The sequence below is a fragment of the Lepisosteus platostomus genome, chromosome 2, assembly GCF_059453375.1.
Source record: "Lepisosteus platostomus isolate fLepPlt1 chromosome 2, fLepPlt1.hap1, whole genome shotgun sequence".
NCBI classification, from domain to species: domain Eukaryota; kingdom Metazoa; phylum Chordata; class Actinopteri; order Semionotiformes; family Lepisosteidae; genus Lepisosteus; species Lepisosteus platostomus.
In genome coordinates, this window is record NC_142612.1 from 62,017,091 (window position 1) to 62,037,719 (window position 20,629).

The 20,629-nt window shown below is 45.7% G+C and overlaps 1 protein-coding gene across 1 annotated transcript in view; it reads right to left on the reverse strand.

Moving 5' to 3' along the window:
* Positions 1–1,066: 1,066 nt before the first annotated feature.
* Positions 1,067–20,629, reverse strand: part of LOC148676726 (solute carrier family 12 member 9) — a 64,080-nt gene continuing 44,517 nt past the window's right edge. Inside the window, exons 9-13 of the mRNA XM_088611987.1 lie at positions 18,903–19,027; positions 14,719–14,911; positions 10,089–10,263; positions 9,703–9,849; positions 1,067–9,582 (exon numbers count right to left, since the gene is read on the reverse strand). Of these exons, the coding sequence (XP_088468113.1) occupies positions 8,684–9,582; positions 9,703–9,849; positions 10,089–10,263; positions 14,719–14,911; positions 18,903–19,027 (1,539 nt within the window). The 3' untranslated portion in view covers positions 1,067–8,683. The remainder of the gene's footprint in view (positions 9,583–9,702; positions 9,850–10,088; positions 10,264–14,718; positions 14,912–18,902; positions 19,028–20,629) is intronic.

Below are 20,629 nucleotides of genomic sequence, written 5' to 3' on the forward strand. Positions count from 1 at the left end.
AATGAAAAAGTAAATAGAAAGGGAGACCAAGAGACAATTTCTTGGGGGAAGAAAGAGAGAAAGAACTTGTGTAAGAGGGAAGGACAGATTGTACTGAGGTACCGTAAGACCTACTTAACATTTCCCCTGGGTCATTATACACAGTGGGAAGAGCATCATTTCAGAAACCTGTCAGCTGCAGAGCCACAGCTACCCCCCTCCTCCACCCCACTGTATGTACAATGGCTTGGAGACTAATCAAAGAGAGTGCTTTCACCCAGAGCTCTGCACTGGGACAGTCTCTCCCGAGAGACTGCGTTTAGTGTTCGGACTTCACCGCCACTTACACAGAGCAGAGCTTATGAATGTACGAGGCGCCTTAACAGCACCGTTGCTACACCCGCCCCAAAAGGAGCTTCCAGTCAGAGCAGACCCAAACCCAGTGGCACCCGCTGCCTTGGCCTTGAAGGGTCTGGTACAGTACAGGTGCTTGGGGAAGAGGCTGACATTTATGCAAAGGCATGTTGGAAAATGGCACTTTTCTGTATATCCTGAAACTGTTGGATTTAGTTTTTGGATGTAGTTTTTTTATCATTATCATTGTAAAATTTTATCGATCAGTTTTGGAAGGGGATCATATTGTATCTTTTTTTAGTGTTTTTTTTTCCGGTTGCAGGGTTAAATAAGGCCTAGAGCAAACTCTTCTGGTTTCCTTTGGTTGCTAGCAGCTTTTGCTAAAAGGAGGCCTGGGAATGCTTCAACAAAAAATGGCAGGGCAGTTTGTTCTAGAAACCCTTTGTGAAAAGGTGCACCTTCTCTCTAAAATGAAAACCCCTTTTCAGTTTCTACTGAATCCTGGACAGTCTGGTAAATTAACTTAATTAAATTTTAGGACTTTAAGTCCTCGACCAGCCTCCAGTTCTTGTGTGAAGAACACACTCGATATAGACTGGGAAGTGAAGAGGGCTTTTCAATGAATTGATCCTGCATGGAAATGACAGGTGTGTGTGTGTGACCGAGGGAAAAGACCATAACCGAGAAGCATTGCTGTCGACTCCTACTTAAAGATGTACTCAAGGAATACAACTTTTACAGAATCCGTTTATTTCGTTTAAAAAAAAAATGTAAGCTGTGTTACAACTTTTTCATACTTTGTACAAAATAAAACATACTGTACCAATATTAGAATACATATATCTTTGGAGTCTGTTCCATTCTTCATCTGAGATAAATTAGAATGCTAATCTCTGTAGGCGCAGAGGAATTCAGCATTCACAAATGGCACAATAAGAGACATGACCAGTTTTGCACATTGCTTCTACGCTGAAAGAAAAAAAGAAATCCTGCAAAACCGCAAAAACAAGTATAAAACATGTGGCAGATGACCTTTATTTTATAGTGGATTTTTCTGCAGGTCAGCTGCAAAGGGACCTGTAAGAACAGCACTCATCACACTTATTATGATCAGATTTCCACTTGCCAAAATGTGCATGGATCCATGCTGTAAGTATTGTAAATGTTGTTGTTTTATTGTAATCAGCCTTGCGTTTCGATGCAATTTTAAAGTATTTCAATTCATGTTTTCATTTATTTCAGTTTAGAGGCCAACTTGAAACAAAAAAAAAAAAACTTTCCCATTTCAGTGTGGTGAATCTGTGGGCTGGCTGCCATCCTAGTTGTGCAGTAACCCAACACAACCAGCAGGAGGCAGCACTCCCGGCACACACAGAACCACCACTCTTTCAAGACAATGGAATGCAATTTGCATCTGCTGTTTGTAGACAAACCAGAGACCCAAACAAAAATGTACCGTTTTTTTTTTTTTACCTTTACACCATCACACCTTTACACTTAACAGCATGAGTAAAAAAAATGAAACGACACAAACTATATAGGATCACACTTTCAGGTACAATTTCTGTTGGAAATACAGCACGTATACTGGCACAATCCTAGTTAGAGCATGGTTTACCAGCAACACAACTGAAGCAAGAGGCTGAATACACCCCAGCAGGCGTCCGGGAGTTACATGGAAGCTGCCAATATCCTGGGCCCTGTCGCTGTACATAAGAACCATCAGTTTCAGGCATTTAAACGCAAAAAGACTTTCAACACACTACAAAGAAAACCAGCTGGTGTGTGAAGCCAAGGACAAAAAGTGCAGGTGAAAAAGAAATTATACAGTCATTTGGCAAATACTTGTATTCAAAGTGATGTAGAGAGAATGAGGTGAAGCATACATCAGAAACTGCTGCTGCAGTAACACTGCAACAGGCCTCTCAGCTGAAGGACAAAGCACAAGGACTTCAGTCAGCCAGGCTGATGTACAATGAGCTAGAGGCTTGAACCTCCAACCACCCGGCACAAGGGCCAGTACCTTAACCACTGTGCCAGCTAGCCTGCAAGAGGGAGGACACACAGGCACGTACAGTACATGAGGCTGAAACAACATGATCGTGATAAATATTGCTGCAATCATTTTTGATAGCTCAAACGCCTTTGTACCAGTACTGGTGGGTCACTGATCTGTTCTAGATTTCCTATTTGTTTTTACTTTAAAAATGTGCTTTTCAAAATGTGCCTTAGAGGCATTTCAAAAATAATACTCGGGTCCCTTTAAAATGACAGGCTGCAAGGCTCACTGAGAAATAGAGGCTCTCTCCAATACCCATGCAAACTGCAAGCTATACTGTAATAAGAGACCAGAACTGTTTACATCAAAGATAAAACACAAGCAATATGGCTGAAGGAAAAAAAAAAATCAATATCTGGATTGGTGCTAATAGTTCCCAGATTTACATTGCGTCCTCATTATAAATGAAAATACAATACATGGAATGTCCAACTGCCAGTCTAAGGACATAATTTTGTCCTGTAAAACTGCAATATTTGCGCGAACTTTAGTAAACCTTCTTTCAGCAAGTTTGGGATCAATTAATCTGATTTTCTAATTTCTCAAAGCTCTTTTCAACAACATTAAAACCTTGTTTTTTCTCTACTTATTGAAAGATGCCAGCTATTCTGCAGGTACAGCAGAAGTATCATCAGATGTCTGTGATGAATTCAGACAGTAAGAAGCAGTGAGCGGAGAGAGATGTCTGGGCCATTAGATCTTTATTACCAGGGGCTGAACAGTGGTATACTAGGAGTTGCATGATAGGTGTCTGGGGCAATATACTACTACAATAACAGCATGGACACAGACGCCAGCCAAGTTCTTACCAACCTGTAACCTCCTGGGTTAGCACTTTACAGTAAACATTACTGTTGTGCTTCTCAAACAGGGACCACAATAAGACGCTAAATGTATAGCAGCCTCAGCCACTACATGTAATCCCACCTGTGGGATGTTGCGTTAAATCCAGCACAAGGAGCCACGGTTTTGTGTTAGCTACCTTATGTTGAGCATATCTGCATAAGGCATGCACAGAGATGATAGAGGCACAGAAATATGCATGGGACCAGCACTGTTAACAAACTGATCTCAACGGCAGGCTCTTAATGAGAGCTTAAGAGATTCCCAAGATACATCTGATCTTTTGATTTGCAGAAATCACTAAATAAAAGGTGGGATATCTGGGGGAAAATGATTAAGGAAAAGGGCTTGGTCTGCAGACATCAAGTTGCATTTTGTCTATAATAACATTTTATAGAGCTTCTGGACAAAGTGTAGTGTGAAAGCAGACATGTATATAGTGTAAAAGACTTGCAGGAGAACTTTCAGCTTATAATGCAACTCATTTGCTCCCATTCGACAGCTGTAAACTGTATTCAAAACCAGGTGGGAAAAAGCAGTACCATACAGTCTGGCCATTTCACTCTGAACATCTGCCTGAACAGCTGGAATATTTTGGTCCGTAGAGAAGGAGTTCCTGTCTGCAGTATAGCCCATCTGTCCAGACTTTACCTCTCAGTCTACCATTCTGTTCTTGATTGATGACTCTTGCTTCTGCCTCTGACCACACATACTATATAAACGATGCTACTGCCATCCAATCACAACTTTCTCAACCTGTATAACCCAAATACTGTAGCTTGCCACAGAGGCATCTGAACATGAATACCGTCTCAGAGCATGCACAAAAAAAGCCCTGTATTTTCATCACAAGCATGAAGACACTTGTACATAATGCACAAAATGTATGTGGTCTCCTCCAGCCTTCACCAACAAACAGCCTTCAAGCTACAAGTTTATCCCTTCAAGCAGGGGCAGGTAACTCCAGTCTACCCGGGACAGGTTCCTGAGTTTCAAGAAGCACTTTTCACTTACACCAATAATGAAGACCTGGAAAACAGCTGATGTGGCTTCATACTGCAGCTACTGAATTAGTTCAATGAAGTCTTTAAGGGCCGAGACAGAATGAAAACCAGAAACGGACGCCTGGACTGAAGTTACCTCTCCCTGCTTTAGGATCCCAGGAAGCAGAAGAAATTGAAGCGGGCAAATTCAAGAACGCAGAACTGAAGATTTTGGAGAGAGAAGCTCAGTCTGAAGCCTTTATACAAGCTCAAACAGAATTTGATGGGGGAAAAGGAGCTAGTCTCAAAATACTTCAGCACACGCAGTGCAGCTCTGATAAGGGCATGGTGACCACGCTTGGATATTAAAGTGTCAGATGCAGCCCTCAACACAGACACACGCTCTACCTGACTGGCTGGTAGAGAGCCGGCCTAAAGAACCAGGCAGGTCAGCAAAACCTTGCCTACAGAGCGGCAGACAGCTTCTCCCGTTAGAGCCTGACCTCACAGAGCGCTACAGCTACCAGGCCTCCTCTCTATCAGTCACCCTGACACCGCTCATCTTGCATTCAGCAGTACAAGAGCGGCAGGTGTGACTCTTTTCTTATTTTGTGCACAGCTTGTGGAGTTTGGATGAAAGAGAAAACTGTCTCACTGCTGAGCTGCTCCAAAAAGATTTTCTCAAAGCGCTTCTTTTAACGGGCATCTTTAAAATTCAAACAGATTTCAGCGTTTGAATCGCATGGTTCAGTGCTGGTGTGGCAATCATCCCTCTACGGTCAGTCATTCATCCTGTGTGTGGTGGGATTTTAAAACTGAAACTAGTCAGTGGAGGAGGCTGGCGAGTGTGGTAGTTTGAAAGATTTTAACAGTTTCTAAAAGGGAAGAAGGCAGGAGATAAGACACAACGGGACCTATGTGAGCAATTAAAAGACTATAAAAGAAATCTAATGTTCTAGCACTAAGACATTTCACAGTTGTGCTTATCCTCATCTCCCACGGCTAGAAATTAAATGAATAAAGACAGGTTAACTTCTGCATTTCCAAAAATTCAATCAAAAACACAAACCTTTAAAATTTAACCTGTTTTGAAACACTGCAAGCAAAACTGATGTTATTGTGCATTACAGCACAGAGCACTGCCCAGAGCCAGCACAGAATACCACTTAGAGAGGCCCAGAGCCAGCACAGAGCACTGCCAGGGAGGCCCAGGGCCAGCACCAAGTACCACATAGAGAGGCCCAGGGCCAGCACAGAGCACTGCCCGGGAGGCCCAGGGCAACACAGAGTACCACTTAGAGAGGCCCAGGGCCAGCACAGAGCACTGCCCAGAGAGGCCCAAGACCAGCACAGAGTACCAGTTAGAGAGGCCCAGGGCAACACAGAGCACAGCCCAGAGAGGCCCAGCACAAAGTACCACTTAGAGAGGCCCAGGCCAACACAGAGTACCACTTAAAGGGGCCCGGGCCACCGTCTGGGACAGAGGACATGAGTAGAGTGCTCATGCAAAGTAATGTCAATGAAGGGGAAGGAGAGTATTAAACTGCAAAGATGCTTTCAAACCAGCACAAGGCACACCAGGCTTTTCAGCTACGTGATTAACAAAAAATGAAACTAATTACAAAATAGAAGAGCTCTGGTTCTAAAAGAGCTGATCTTTAATAAACCCCCTTACTGAATGCCCTTGCTCTTCACTGTAGGAGTACTCACACAGTCTGGACACTGGAGTTACAGGAGGGAGTACTGTATATGTTTTAGTAAGGACTGGAATGACTGAGATGTAAAAGGCCACTGGCTTGCCGCCAAGCTAAAGCAGTATAGTCTTGGGACTGCCTGTCTCTCGGTTCATTAATTAGCATAAATTGTATTAATTTCTTATTTTATATTTTGTTAAATAGGCAGGAGGAGCTCTTACCTATTAATGCAATTCAGGCTTGGTGATAGCCGGTTATTGAAATAACGTTTTTTTTTAAATCTCAATTTTCTTCTGTGCACTAGAGATTGGATGAAGCATTATGTTCCTCTTTAAATATTCTATAGGGAACAGAGTCATTACTCTCCTCTGTGGAGATTTCAGTTCAGCATGCTCCCTACAGAAATCCCCACTGTTATAGGGGCTAGGGTGAAATTAGGCGTTTTTGTACGATCTCACTTCTTTTGTCACATAAGTGAGGTTTGGGGGGACAAAATTTCCTGTGCCTCAACAGACACACAGACCTGTGCCATGCTGTCACCTGGTGCTTAGAGCTACACAGAGCAAGTGGGGAGAGGTGTGCCTGTTTGGAACACAAATGGTGCCAATTACTGTAAGTGTTCTGGCTCAGCGCTCGCATTTAAGAAAACGAGCCGCTAACAGTACAAGTGGTCTGTTGTGTCCTTCGCTTTCAAAGCTGAACGTCATGAAAAACTGACGCGAGGAAATGATTTTGCTGTTTAAATTAAAAAAAGAAAAGGAAAATCAAATCAAATGCTCAATATATATAAAGGGACGCTGTTTATGCAGGCGCCCAAAATGTAATTGTTCCACAGGGCTATTACATTCTATGACAAATGTGACATTTTCACATGCTAAATAGGTTAATTAAAACAGTTGTAAGGAAGCGGATTGCCTGATTATTGCTTTAATATGATCAGGCTGATTGAAACGCAAGTTATTCCAGCTGGCAGGCTCTGCAGCACGTTCACTCCTGTGACTCCCACCTTAGGATCTCTGTGCTGTTTTGCAGTGCAAAGCCGTTGACTTGGTTTTCTAGATTTTTACCATTTCTGTACACAGCTGCCTTTAAAAAAAGTGACACCGTAAAGGCAAACCGCCTCTTGTTATTGTTGGGGTCAAATTTTCTATTGCTTATTAAGTGGAACCCGGTTTTCCATGGCATATGGGATATAAACGTACGAACAAAGAGGAAAGTAATGACACGCCCGCTGTGTCACTCCCTCTAATTGAAAGCTTAAGCTTACCACATGAACAGGGTATTTCTTTATTACTGTATATCTGATCGGCTGCGATACTGCTTTCATAGACAATGAAAAATTTGTTGGTTTTAAATGGCTATGCTGCCATTTTTCTTCCCCAAATCCTGAGCAGAGTGCTCTCCGACTAAGTAATTCCTTGGTGTCTTCACATGCTGGGGCATACAGTACATATGACGTACAAGATCTTTTTTTTGCAGAAAGTATTAAAGTCACAGTAGCTCATCTTTCTTAAGCTTGTGCGGTTTCCTCTCCTTGGTGTGAGACAGCAACATGCTGACACATTCTGGGGGTTTAAACTTTGGAAACAAGCCATCTTTTCTCCAGATTTCGCCTGTCTTTCCCAGTTCTGTGAGAGATGTCTTACGGCTTCCCGTCTCCTTGATATAGTGTTGTGCTCGGTAGGAGATTCAGTCCCTCTTTTCTCTCTTCAAGTAGAAGTCAACTCAAACCACTCCAATTCAAAATCCTCAACCAGTCCAGACCTGAAGTTTCCATCTCTCTATTCTGACTTCATACAGAAACAGGATTCCACATCTCTCAACAGTGAGGCAAGGCCTTTTGTCACCTCAAAGCAGACCAACAAAATAGTGTACCTATAAAAACGTGACTGTTACTTCCAATTTGGCACAAAAGATTGATTACTATAAAAAAAGTTCTGTCCCTCACAAAGCTCAGGTACAGAAAGGGGCGTCTGGGCTCTGCGTTCCATGAAAAGGTCATTTAAACACATATGTGCAGTGAAGTGGTTTAACTAACTGGCATCTACTGTATGCCACGTGACGTGCTAAAGTGCAGCGCAGTGGAGGACCGGAACAGTGTAAACTTTATCGTACCCTTTGACCGAGTCACCAGCGCGTCAGCAGTGCGTTCCCCGCACTACAGTAAAACTTGTAGATAATGTTGTAAGTAAGGCGTCGCATTTGTCAGTAAGAGCTCGTCGTGATAAAAAAAACAACATTCAAGCCAAACCGCAGAAAAGGGCAACTATCTTGACCAGGGGTTTGCACCTCCTGAACTCAATACCCGGCCCAGGCCTCCAGCAGCCCTAGATTCATGAGTGCTGGCTGGGACTGCCAGGACAAGTGCAAAGAGCCCGTATTGACACTATACTGCACGCTCGCCTCCACACCCAGGAGCACAGGAGAGTGCAAGCCAGCTGCCTGGGAGGATTTCCCAGTGGGAGAAGGGCAGGAGCAGAGGCTGTGGTGGGGCTGACTCAGCACCAGAAAGCGCCGGATACACCCTGGTGCCGACACCCACAGTCCTCCCCTATAACGACACAGGCACTTCCCAAGATTATCTACAATGATGGCAGTGAGAAAGTAAGCAAGAACAAGAAAATGAAGCGTAAGTCCTGTAAAAAAAGGAACAGATGGCATATAATCTTTCTCATTCCCCCTTTCACCTCTCTCTGTATGTAAGTGCTGAGGGTGACGCTGGGCTCACTTGAAATGCAACACGCCAGTCTGTGCCGTGGCCCAGTCGGGGGTCAGAGGTCAGTGCTAGTGACGGGGGTGACCCCGTGGATGAGCAGCGTGGGCCCCAGATCCCGGGTCAGCATGTCCAGCTGGTGCAGGTAGGTTTGGTACAGGCGGGTGTCGGCGGGGGGGCGGGGCAGGTACAGGAAGCGCACGGCCGGAGGGGGGAAGGCCTGCTCCAGCACCAGGCGGTTGGCGGCGCGGAGGTACTCATCCGAGAGGCGGGTGGCATTGCTGGGGAAGCTGTTAACGAAGTCGCCTTCCTCCTCCAGCCCCTCTCTCCCGGCTTTCTGCACGCCCGTCTCTCGGGTTTCTCCGTCTTGTTTGTGCCAGTGCAGCGCCACCACGGAGTCCCAGGGCACCGTGTGGATGGCGGCCTTGATGCGCAGCTTGTGAAGCAGCTGGCCCAGCTTCTCCTCCGGCCCGCGCGTGCTGTGCCCCGACTCCACGCACAGGAACAGGCGCAGCTGGGCCTTGCGCCAGGCCCGCACCATATTGAGCACGCAGGCCAGCTGGAGCAGGAAGAGGCTGCAGGTGTCCACGTAGCTGCTGCTGTCGGGCCTCATCAGGTTGAGAGGCCAGACGTCCACGAAGAGCCCGCCTCGCCGCCCCAGCACCTCCGCCCGGTCAAAGCGGCAGAAGTACCGCGCCAGGGCCACGTTCTTCAGCATCTTCACGGCGTCGGCGATCACCGCTACATACTCCTCCGCCAACAGCACTTTGGCCTGCCCATCTCCCTCGCTGCTGCCCCGCAGTGCAGGGAAGTTGAACTGCGTCACTTCTTCGGGGTCCATCCCAGAGGAGAGGATGTCCAACGAGCTGCCTGATAAAGTCTGTCTCTCCAGGAGCTGGTCCTTAGGTGGGCAGTCGTCATAGAAACCCAAGACCAGGGTGTTGGGCCTCATCCCACCTTTGGAGACAAAAGAAATGGAGGGGAAGGAAAAAGTGAAAAGGGGAGAAAGAGAGAGGGCTAGAGAACACGAGAGTATTGCAGTATACGGTGAACGAGAAACTGTGAGGGATGATTTACCCAGGCCTGAGATGAAGAGGAGGTGCTGCACGCCGTGCCTGACGGAGTCGGCCAGCGTGAGGTTGACAAAGGCCTTGATGTTGAGCCGGTCGACCAGAGACAGCCAGGAGTCATAGCGGGACTGCAGGGGATCTGAAGGCAGCGTCTCTGGTGGGGAGAAAACACAAAGACACCCATGAGCACATCATTGACGGATAGAATACAGACACACTGCAGAAACACTGACATCAGGAAATGCATTATAGTGATAAGAAAACTTCACATGATCCTCCTGCAGATCCAGCATCAGGAGGGACTTCCAGTCCTGGACAGACGGTAAGAATATCAAACGCACTGTTTCACAGAGAAACCCTCCAACACAGAGAACCAGTGCCACTCTGCCTTACCCAGGTCCCCCAGCTCCACATGGCCCAGCACGTACAGGCCGCTCTTCTTGATGTCATTGATGAAGGAGATGAGGTGGGTGCTGCTGCGAGGGTTGGCCACCATCAGCAGGATCTGCGGCCGCCAGAACTTCACATGATCCTTCCGCACGTCCAGCATCAGGAGGTACTTCCGCACCTGGACACACAGCGGGAACCAGGGTTTCTTTTTGAAAAACCTAAGTGACCTCACCATTTTCCACAAAGTGGAGAGATGCAACAAGTATAAATTAATCTGTAAGGATACTAATCTCCCTGGCTGTTTATTACAAGCTTTTTACCTGTGATTGAAATGACCTGTGCAATTAGCACTACACTGTTAGTGTCTACCATCTTCAGAGAGAAAAACACATGGCACGTCTCTGCCTAGTGTCACACAAGCAATGCACAACGTGGACACACACAATACAGACTTGCAGTACAGGGAGACATGCAGATCCAACATACACAGGAAGACACATAACACCAACATCACACACTGAGACTTAATACACAATAGACACCCAGAACAAACAACATACAATGCATATACAGTACACAGAGAAACACAAACACTGCACAGAAAAGACAAATGCATAGACAAACCAAAAATAACAGAAAATAGACGCACAGATTAGACTTTGTCACAATGAACAGTGGTGCTGGATTAGAGTTTTTGCTTTCCATTACTGAAACGATGTTAAAATATTCCATAAGTCTGTGGCATCTGACAACATAATTGTTTGTTTTTTTTATCCTGTGTTTTGTCAAACATATCTGTAATACAGACGCATGTGTGTGTAAGTGTCTGCATCATCACCAATGCACAAACTTATCATTGTAAAGATTCTGGGATCAATTAGCTACTAACTAATCGAATGGGCTGAACTGACTGACTCCATTGATTTATTACCTTTCTTATGGTTTAGATCTGAAAAACACGATGCTTAGCACCAGCCATGACTAAACTGCCCTGTGGAACGGCTTCATTACCCTGCTCTCCTCCCCACTGATAGCTGATGTGTGCTGAGCGTTCTTGCGCTCTACGGCAGCCATCGCATCATCCAGGTGGATGCTGCACATTGGTGGTGGTGGAGGTGAGTCCCCATTACCTGTAAAGCGCTTTGAGTGGTGTGTCCAGAAAAGTGCTATATAAGTGTAATTATTCTTCTTCTGTAACAGTCTTAGTACACTGAGCCCTCTTCCACAATGTCAAGCTGGTGAACTGGTTCAACAAGCGTAACCTGGTTCCAAACAGGGCTACTGACCTCACAAATACCATAGAGCTGGAAAGGGTGCAATGTACATTACCTGTAAAGTGCTTTGTGTTTGTGTAGAGTGTCCAGAAAAGCGCTATATAAGTGTAAGCAATTAATATTAAATATGCTCACATCAGAGCTGCAGCTGGGTTTGTGAGGGGGTGAAAGCAAAGGCATGAGAACTTTCCAATGGGCACAAGTTTCCCAGACCGCAGAGGAGTGCCCAACCTGACATTAATCACCATGAACCTCTAGTGCCACCGTGACATTTTAACGCAGAGGAAGACACTGCTGGTAATTTATGTATCAGTTATGGACACGCAGCTACGAGAAGACCCCCATGCCTCCCTTCTTGTAAGCAAACCGAGCTGTAATCTGAAAGAATTCTCCAGGGTGTGAAATTATTTCAGAGGTGACCGGAGGACAGGCAGGCAGCGAGACTTCAAGTGTGTGGCCAGATTAGGTTAAATATTCAGCTCTCAAATCCTATTAGAATCACCCAGATTGCATTATAACTGCATCAAGATCAATCAGACCTCTGCTTCAATAAAAACCCACATCAGTGGAATTTATTCATATGTCTGGGGACGTTTGCAAGGCTGATGTTAAGGGCAGAGGATCCAGCCCCGGCACACACAGAAGGAGCTTTACAGTGTTAATGAGGGCTGTGGTAGCGCATCGTGTCAGACAGCCTGGGGCACCACTACGGGACACAAACGTCTCCCGCTCACTGCTGGCCCTTCTTTCAGAAAATCGTGTTCAATTAAATCTGCAGCTTGTTCTGCCCGGGACACCTGAAAAGCCAGTAGAGACAAACACAAGACTGGGCATAAATTTCTCAAACTAATCTCTGGATTTTATTTTTTTTTTTACAAGGGAGAATTAAAGCTAAAATCTCAATTAATTAAAGCCTCCTAAGCAGCTCCCGAACTGAGCCAGAAGTGGAGACGGCAGCCCCCGCAGTAATGTTTTCAGCACAATTTTTAGAAAAAAACAGAGATGTTAAACAAGATGATTAGGTGCTCCTCAGGCACCGCACATTCCCACAGAGGACTCCTGCTTGGGTGAACCAGTGGCCGTGAGGTCTTGGGCAGAGTCCATCTCCCCTTGCATAAGAACAGTTACAAATGAGAAGAGCGTGTCTGGCTTGTCTAGCCTGTTGGGTAGCTCGTACCTAATTGATCCAGGGATCTCATCCAGGTGTTGGCTGAAAAAAAAGCCAGCCTTCCTGCACAAACTAATTTAAAATAACGAAGAAACCTGAAACTTCCCCCATGTTTAAGTTTTGGAAAAGGACACATAGATCTTTGCTGCAGCTCTCCCTGTGGCAAGCTAAACGTTTCCCAGGTTGCGGCTGTTGGGTATTTCGCCGTCGAACCCAATGACTTGAGCGACTGAAACGGCTGGACACATGGGAGACGAGGTGGTAAGTGCTGCTGCCTCACAGCCCCAGGGTCTGAGCTGCACTTGCGGATGTCTGTGTGGAACTTGTATGTTTCCCCCATATTCATCTGAGACTCCGCCAGGAATTACCATGCCCTCCCAGGCCTTGGGGACACGCCGACAGCTCTATTATCACATATTTCCCTGCAGCTCACTCCTGCCTCGTGCTCTCTGCTTTCGGGCCAGGTCTCTGTAATGGAGACGCTAGACTAAACTGAACACCTACTGTATAACATAAGATGGGCACTCCACCTCGGGTAGCGGCATGCTGACCACATAGGCCAAAGATCCTGTTTATAAAAAACCGCTGGGGTGACACTATTCTAATAAAGGAGCCATGGTCTGTATAACCAGGAATCTGAGAAACTCTTGACTGCAGCTCAGTTCAATACAAAGCACTGCAGGCACTGTTTACTGTCAGACTGGTGCACAACTTACCACTGCCCACCCGATTAAGCCATTCAAAGAGGGACTTCAGCTAAGCTGCGTCAGGCTTATCTCTGACCACCCAGGCCACCCGTTATATTTACCAATTTATTTATTTTCACACTCGATTGCGTTACAAATGTCCTCTAAGATTTTGCTTTATTTTTCCCCAATACACTATTGTCTTCAGGACAGACCAGCTTAATAGCTTAAGTGCCGCTAAGAAGGCTTTTGGAAAGGGCTGGCGTTTGACTGCATGCCACGCAGCCACCTGGCATCCGGCCCCCTGGCAGAGCATCTCGGAAGAAAGATGCCAGAGATGGAGGGCACTGGGGACAGAGCCACACGCGCAGAGCTGCACGCGCGCACACACACGCTGGCCGGCAGAACACCACTGCCCGCCTCACAGACCGATGCACTGTTCTGAACCCGACGCGATTCCCAAGTACAGCACATACAGTTTTAAACAGATGCGTCTGCCACTGCCATTTTCCAGCAACCTAGCTGAGATACCACATGGGGAGACACAGGGCCTGTTCCACACTGCTGAGAGGCGTACAGTGCCCTGCGGGTGAGCTGGCTGCACGTCGCTCAGCAACATCACTGCAATCTCATAGGAGCCCAGTGGGTTCTGCGCCGGAGTAGTCTGTACTGCGCAGGAGGCCAAGGAAACAAGGGCCTCTGCTTTAAAACACCTGATGCTGACAGGCAGCGTTTTAAAACTACAGGATCTGCTGCTTTCCATTATTTCAAATTGGATAAAGTGTTGATACCACTGCATTCTGCAACTGGATTTGAAGAGAACCCGGAGGATTTGGAGGTACTGTACAGTACGGCCCAGACTCCTGCAAAGGGCTCTCACGGGGGGAGGGAGATGTCATTTCTGACATTTCTGTCATTTCTGATGGCCAGCAGTTCAATCGCCCTTCAACTCGCATCTGGAAACCCACTGAAGCTCAGCAGGTGTGAACCTGGCCAGTTCCTGGATGGGAGACCTCCTGGGAAAGCTAAGGTTGCTGCTGGAAGAGGTATTATAAGGGCACCACACATACTGGGGAGCCATATACTGTAAAAAAGGCACCATCCTTCATCCTTCGGATGAGACCTAAAACTGAGGTCCAGACTCTCTGAGGTCATTAAAAAATCCCAGGGTGTTTCTCGAAAAGAGTAACGGTGTAACCCCAGTGCCCTGGCCAAATTTTCCATTGGTTTTTAACAATCATGGCCTCCTGAATCCTAAATATGAATTGGCTTCATCACTCTGTTTTCCTCCCCACTGATAGCCAATGTGTGGGGAGCGTTCTGGCGCACTATGGCTGCTGTCACATCATCCAGGTGGGGCCACACATTGGTGGTGGTGGTGGTGGAGGGGAGTCCCGGTTCCAAACAGGGCTACTGACCTCGCAAATACCGTGCAGCTGGAAAGGGTGCAATGTACTTCGGTAGAGATAAGCGGACAGCTGTATTACAGGTAATTGACCAGGTACCTGGTGGAAGATGAGGGCCTGGCTGATGTAGCCCCAGCTGCTGTTGGGGGACAGGTAGTGGATGACCAGGAGCAGCAGGAGCATGAAGGCGATACTGGCGGAGGCGTAGATCGGGTTGATGAGGAACATCATCACCATGCAGCCCACGATGCCCAGAACACAGGTGTACCAGGTGAAGTATCGGAAGGTAGGCCTGTGGGAGAGCAGAGGGAGAAGGAGAGTTCAAACTGGAATAGCAGGAGAAGCTGTCTTTGTGTAGCTGGCTGTTTTTATGCACAGGAGATTTAAAGAGGCATGAAGGGTTCAAATGTTAGAGACACCACATTCAGAGAGAAGGAAAAGGAAATACAGTATTTTTCATTATTTTATCAGATTGGAGCACATTTAACGGCCAAAGGTTCAGTGATCAGCAACAAAAAATCAGAAGAGTGCTCCTTGCAGCTCTCAGGGATGCATGTTTAGGAACTCACCAAGCCACTTCTTAAAATAAACTAGGGCAATGGCTTTAATAAAACGACTGAACAGCTTATTCCAGACTCCCACAGCCCTGTGGGTAAAGATGGTCTCCTTGTTTCAGAGAAAGCTGGGCTTGTCTTGGACTACACTGTGCTGGTGAAGATGCCAAACATCTGGAGAGAGATTGAACTGAGGTCCTGGCTACTTGGCCGTTAAAGGTCCCATGACACTGCTAGTCAGAGCATGGGTGTTAATGTCCTGGATACATTTCTCTAGGGGCTGGCCTTCATAAATCTCCTCTTACATTCAACTGGTGTAGCAATTTCTCATTCCTCTATCTCATCTGCTGTGCGGTGTCACATTTCAGGAGTAGATGAAGTAGATCCCCATCATATACAGTATATGTGAAGCTCTTTAGAATCCTCTGGGGGCGGTGAAAGGAGCTATATACCTGTACATGTAAGGAATGAGTAATTGTGAAGCACATGGAGATACCTAAAACTGCAGTTCTCAGTACACTGCAGCTCACTGTTCAAGGTTCAGCTGTGTCTCTCTGTACATCAGCTCTACTGCGCCTTCACAAGTAACCAATACCAGTCAATTCCACAGGATCAAAAAACAAACAAGAAAGATTGCAAAGACTAGGGAACGTGATTACAGGGTTATAAATGGGATAGAGGTTGGAATAGGTGCTGTGACAGTCTGTGAGAGAGTGACAGAGAAAGAGAATTAGTGAAAAACGTGTGGGCGGTCAGCACACCAGAAAGAAGAAAGGCTAAAACAGCAATCAAAAATATCACTTAACACAACTTAATCTCTTAGGCCCTTAGTAGATACTCTCGGACCGTAATGGACAAGCAATCAACAAACAAGCACTGTCAAAAAAAAAAAAGAAAAAACACCCTGAGAGAGAAAACTAAAAATAATAGCAGTCATAATAATCATAATTAAAAGTGATGGAAAAAAAAACATAATGAAGTGAGAAGGAATGCGGACGGAGTCACAAAATTACACGTCTGAGTTGTCCTGGTCATTAGTGCAGGGTCATCAATCACAAAACGACCCCAATTTTCTGCAATAATAGAACTTAATGATAAACATCCATTAAGCGTGTTCCTGGCTATTGTAATTACCATTTAAATGAGTCGTCTCTATCATTAATGCACCCAGCTGGGAAAATTACGCGCTAAAGAAAAATAAAAGCCTTGCGCATCTGATGAAGACCTCGGTGGCACCTCCCCCTCCCCCACCTTTGCAAAACGAAGGGTGAGGAATGTGCCGAGCTTAAAATACCACAGCACGCCCCTCCGCTGCGACTGCAAATTGCTTTGACTTCTTCCCATTTTCTTGTCCCTTTCCCTTTACTTCCCGCCGTGTCGATCACGGGCCCTGCCAGCGCCCTCTTCCACGACCTCTCGGACTCCCGCAGGCGCGTCTCTCCTGAGCCTAGCGTTCCGTCTCCCCGTGAGCGCTGCGTGTTTCAATATGGCCGCAGCCTGAGTGTGTTCATCTTCTTCTCTCCATCCGCCTGCACTCCTCAGCCCACCAGGCTGGGGGCTCTCAGGCAATTATCTTAAAAGCTGGTCTGAGCTGCTGCCATCCCGATCACTCTCTCCCATTTTTAATCTCTCTGCAAGTGACAGGGCGCTGCGGGCACACCAACGATAGTCGTGGTAAAGCCCCCGCATCTCGGCTGCAGACTCCGCTGGCGTGGGTCTGCCACTCAGAAGAGCTCCCAGCAGCATTGCTGCTTCTGTATGGCTCGCAGCTACACTGCAGAGCTAAACCAAGGCCTCGACAACCCCGGCACTAAGCGATTTCCTAAGGATCCGACGGTCCCTTAGGAAAGCTCCAACACTGACTGCAGCTCTTGGACGGCAAGCTGCGGAAATCCTGAGCAGCCCGAGCTTACCCAGTCCCAGTGTCTTTGGTGATTCCTATTGGTGAGTGAGTGTGTGTGTGGGGGGGGGGGGGTCACAATTTGGCATAAGACCACATGTGGAAACTAAGAGGAAGTGTGAGGGACAGGAATAAATGGACCCAGCCCATGATGGTGGAGCTGAATCCCTTGGGATTCTTTAAGGACCTGGATGAGATCCTGGACCTTCAAGCTCCTGAAGCTTCTAGCAACCAAATAAGCAAGGTGGACTACAGCTACACCTCTTTGTAATCTTTCCTCAGGAGATGGTCCAAACCAAGGACTACAGAGCTCAGAGGACAGGCTGAGCAAGTGGCTTGTACTGTTTGGGCTATTGAGCTGCCCCCCTGAAATTTTCATTTAATCCTATAATTAGTAGTAGTACAAACCTTCTAGTACAGAGGTTTGAGAACACTAGCACGTACTTTTCATGTCAGAGAATTACCTGATGTACTACAGAGTTTTTCCCAACAGCTAATTGCCCTGACAGGTGCAGCCAATTAACGAAGATTGATTAACAAGTTGGAGGATGATTCAGTGATCACAAAGAGGGTCTTGTTTGTTACCTTTCCTGGCTGCATTTAGTCAGTTTCTTTTCTGCCTCTTACAGAGCACTGCACTGTTCTCTTTAACTATAGAAGAAAAAGTCTTCAGTGCCAAATTTAGGAAGAGGCAAACTTTTCTGCTAAATTAAACTAATTACAGCTCGTTCCTCTGAGGACATCTTTTTGCCTCAAAAGGCAATGCACAACAATAGCAACAAATTACAAAAATAAAAAAAACAAAGTGAACAGAACCTGTTAAGTTTCTCTTAAAGATGCACTGGTAGGAACAAGCTCTTTCAAGATGGAGAGAGCCCAAACCTGTGTACTGTACTTCAATGCATGCAATAGGGAATGTTCCCAATTCCCTCTGTGCTAATCTACTCTCAGCGCTGAGTGATGCAGCAGAGGTCAAGGGCCCAGTGTGTCTGGGGATGCCCACAGACTCATGGGGCTATAGTGCAAACAAGCGAGCAACATACTGTACTTCAATCCCTCTAGAGCTGTCCATTGACCTTCCTGAACTTACTGCCTAGATCTACAGTAGATGGAGAGAACTTGCAATCGTACCTCTGATTTGTATGACACCCTCCAGGTCACAGTGATGGCCCTGGACTGGCACTGTCTCCCCCCCACTCACACAGAGCAAGGAAAGCATAACCTTAACTCCCTCTGACTTCACTGTTCATTATTCCCCGGCGATACAGCCAGTTAATTAACACTGTAGTGCCATCCCATTCACAGTAGAGCCCTGATTGTGGTGCACCGCGCACCTAAAGAAAACTTCTCGCTTATAATATCATAAAAAAAACAAAATTGAACTAAAAGCCACCTCAACATAAGACACGGGTGTTATGACATCCGATATTCTCACAGAGGTGAAGTAATGGCACAAGATGTACTTTCATGTCATAAGAGACAGGACCTGGAAAAGGAGTGTGGGTGTGGTACTGTGCTATTAACCCTGGCACAGGGGGCTCCTGAAGGCTAGGGCAGAGTCGATGACAACTACAGCTGCTCTGAGACTTCAGCTGGGTTATAACCCAGCCTTGATCTACTTTTCATTCCTTATGTTCAGTTACAAGAAATGTTCGGGAGTATGAGAGGCTGAAAGAGAAGAGACAGGGGAAAAAGGTGTGTGCAGTACCAGTAATTGAGCCATGTTAGGAGGTGGATGCCCGCTTTTCCTGTAATTTCATTATGTCCAGAGGCGTATGTGTGCTGTACATTACCTATACCCAAGACAGGCGAAGCCACGAAGAAGGTACCTGAAGTTGGGAGCAGATGCCCACTCCAGTGCCAGGCAGGCCAGGTCAACAGCAGCATACACCAGCAGGAAGAAGATGGTGACAATGCCTGCAATGGTATTGAGCTTCCCTGCAAACAGCACCATCTGAAGGGACAGAGACAGCAGCTTTACTATTGTGTACCCCACGAACACCGTGACCTGAAAAGAACTATAGCAATCTTTTATCAAACGTGAAGTACTTTGCTTACAGTAAGTGCCTCTCCCAACCGCTACAGTATGTGGACAATGTGAGTCACCAAGATAACTGAAAATCTCAAGTTTATTGTTGAATGACAGGTGTGTCACATAAAACATCAGCACGCACAGGAGCCAAAAGCACTGGTAAAGAAAAGACGCCCACACTTTAATACTGATGGCAATGTGTTCAGTTGCTTTATGGAACATTTCAAATAATTAAGGAACAGTAAGGGAAAAATATTTCTTTTACGCAACTGGTCACAGGCCTTTAACGAGTCTGGCCTTCCAATCCCCGATTCTAACTTAACAGAACCAATTCACTCATTCGCTCAATTGGACATTTTTAAAAATCTTCTGTGGATAACAATTTCAAAAGATGCACTTCAACCAAGTTAGGATTAAATACTTCTCTTTGGGCTCCAGATTTTCATGTATTGAAATGTTACACAATTAATCAAAGAATTAAATCAATTAAGTTAATTTAGCAAATGCTCTAGCACAATGCAGAGCCACCCAGGAGCAGAGTGTGATTTATACATTTAAACTGGTGTTGTGGAAACTCATCTTTCTACTATATGAGGGATGTTAAATTGTCCTGGCTTAATTCCACTCTGGACTGGATCTGGCCTCTAAAGTAAATATTTAAAAAAAAACAAGGAATTATTATTAGCTTCTTAATACCCTCTGCCGTCTCTGCAAAGGCCATAATCTGCAGTTTTATCTTGGAGTCATTCTAAACAGTGCATTTACTAGTAATTAATCTGGGGGAAGGGACATGACTTTCGATACACTAAACAGCAAGCTTGACTGAGCTGGGATTTAGCATCAATTATATTAAGCACCAGCATTAGGTTCATGTTACATTCACACACACAAAAGTTTTTCTGTATTAATGTCCATCAACAAATGAAAATGAAATCAGGCTAATACTATCCTTAATACAACACACTCTCTCTAGACCATTCAAATAACGGATAACAGATCAGGATAGAGGGACTGAATGGCCTCTTCTTGTTTATACAGTACATGTTATTTTCTTAAATAGGCCACAAATAAGCCCACTGGCATTGAGAACTTGTGCTGAAAATCAGATACAGGCAGAAGGGCCAGGAGAGAAAAAGAGCTACAGCTTTTCAAAAAATAGTCTGTTCCCTTTCTGTATACCCATCTACTGTGTCATAAGATGTTTTTGTAGCATATTATAGTTAATTGACATAATGAGAAAATTATGCTGTTTTGTGAATGCTGTCACCAAATCTGTAACACCACAGTTTTGCAAAGATTAACTTCACCAGATTTTGAAAATATTTTTTTTCAAGCCTAGTTCAGTGAATAGAAAAGGCAGAGCTAAATATATACAGTTACAATATACAGTATACTATTCATTGGTAAAAGCAAAGTTTTAGTTACATTTCCACTTTGTCTGCAAATTTACTTATGTAGAAAGTAACCCATAAGGGACACAAAATGCTTAGGGGTGAAAGCTCAGATTGGGGAGGGTAATGTAAA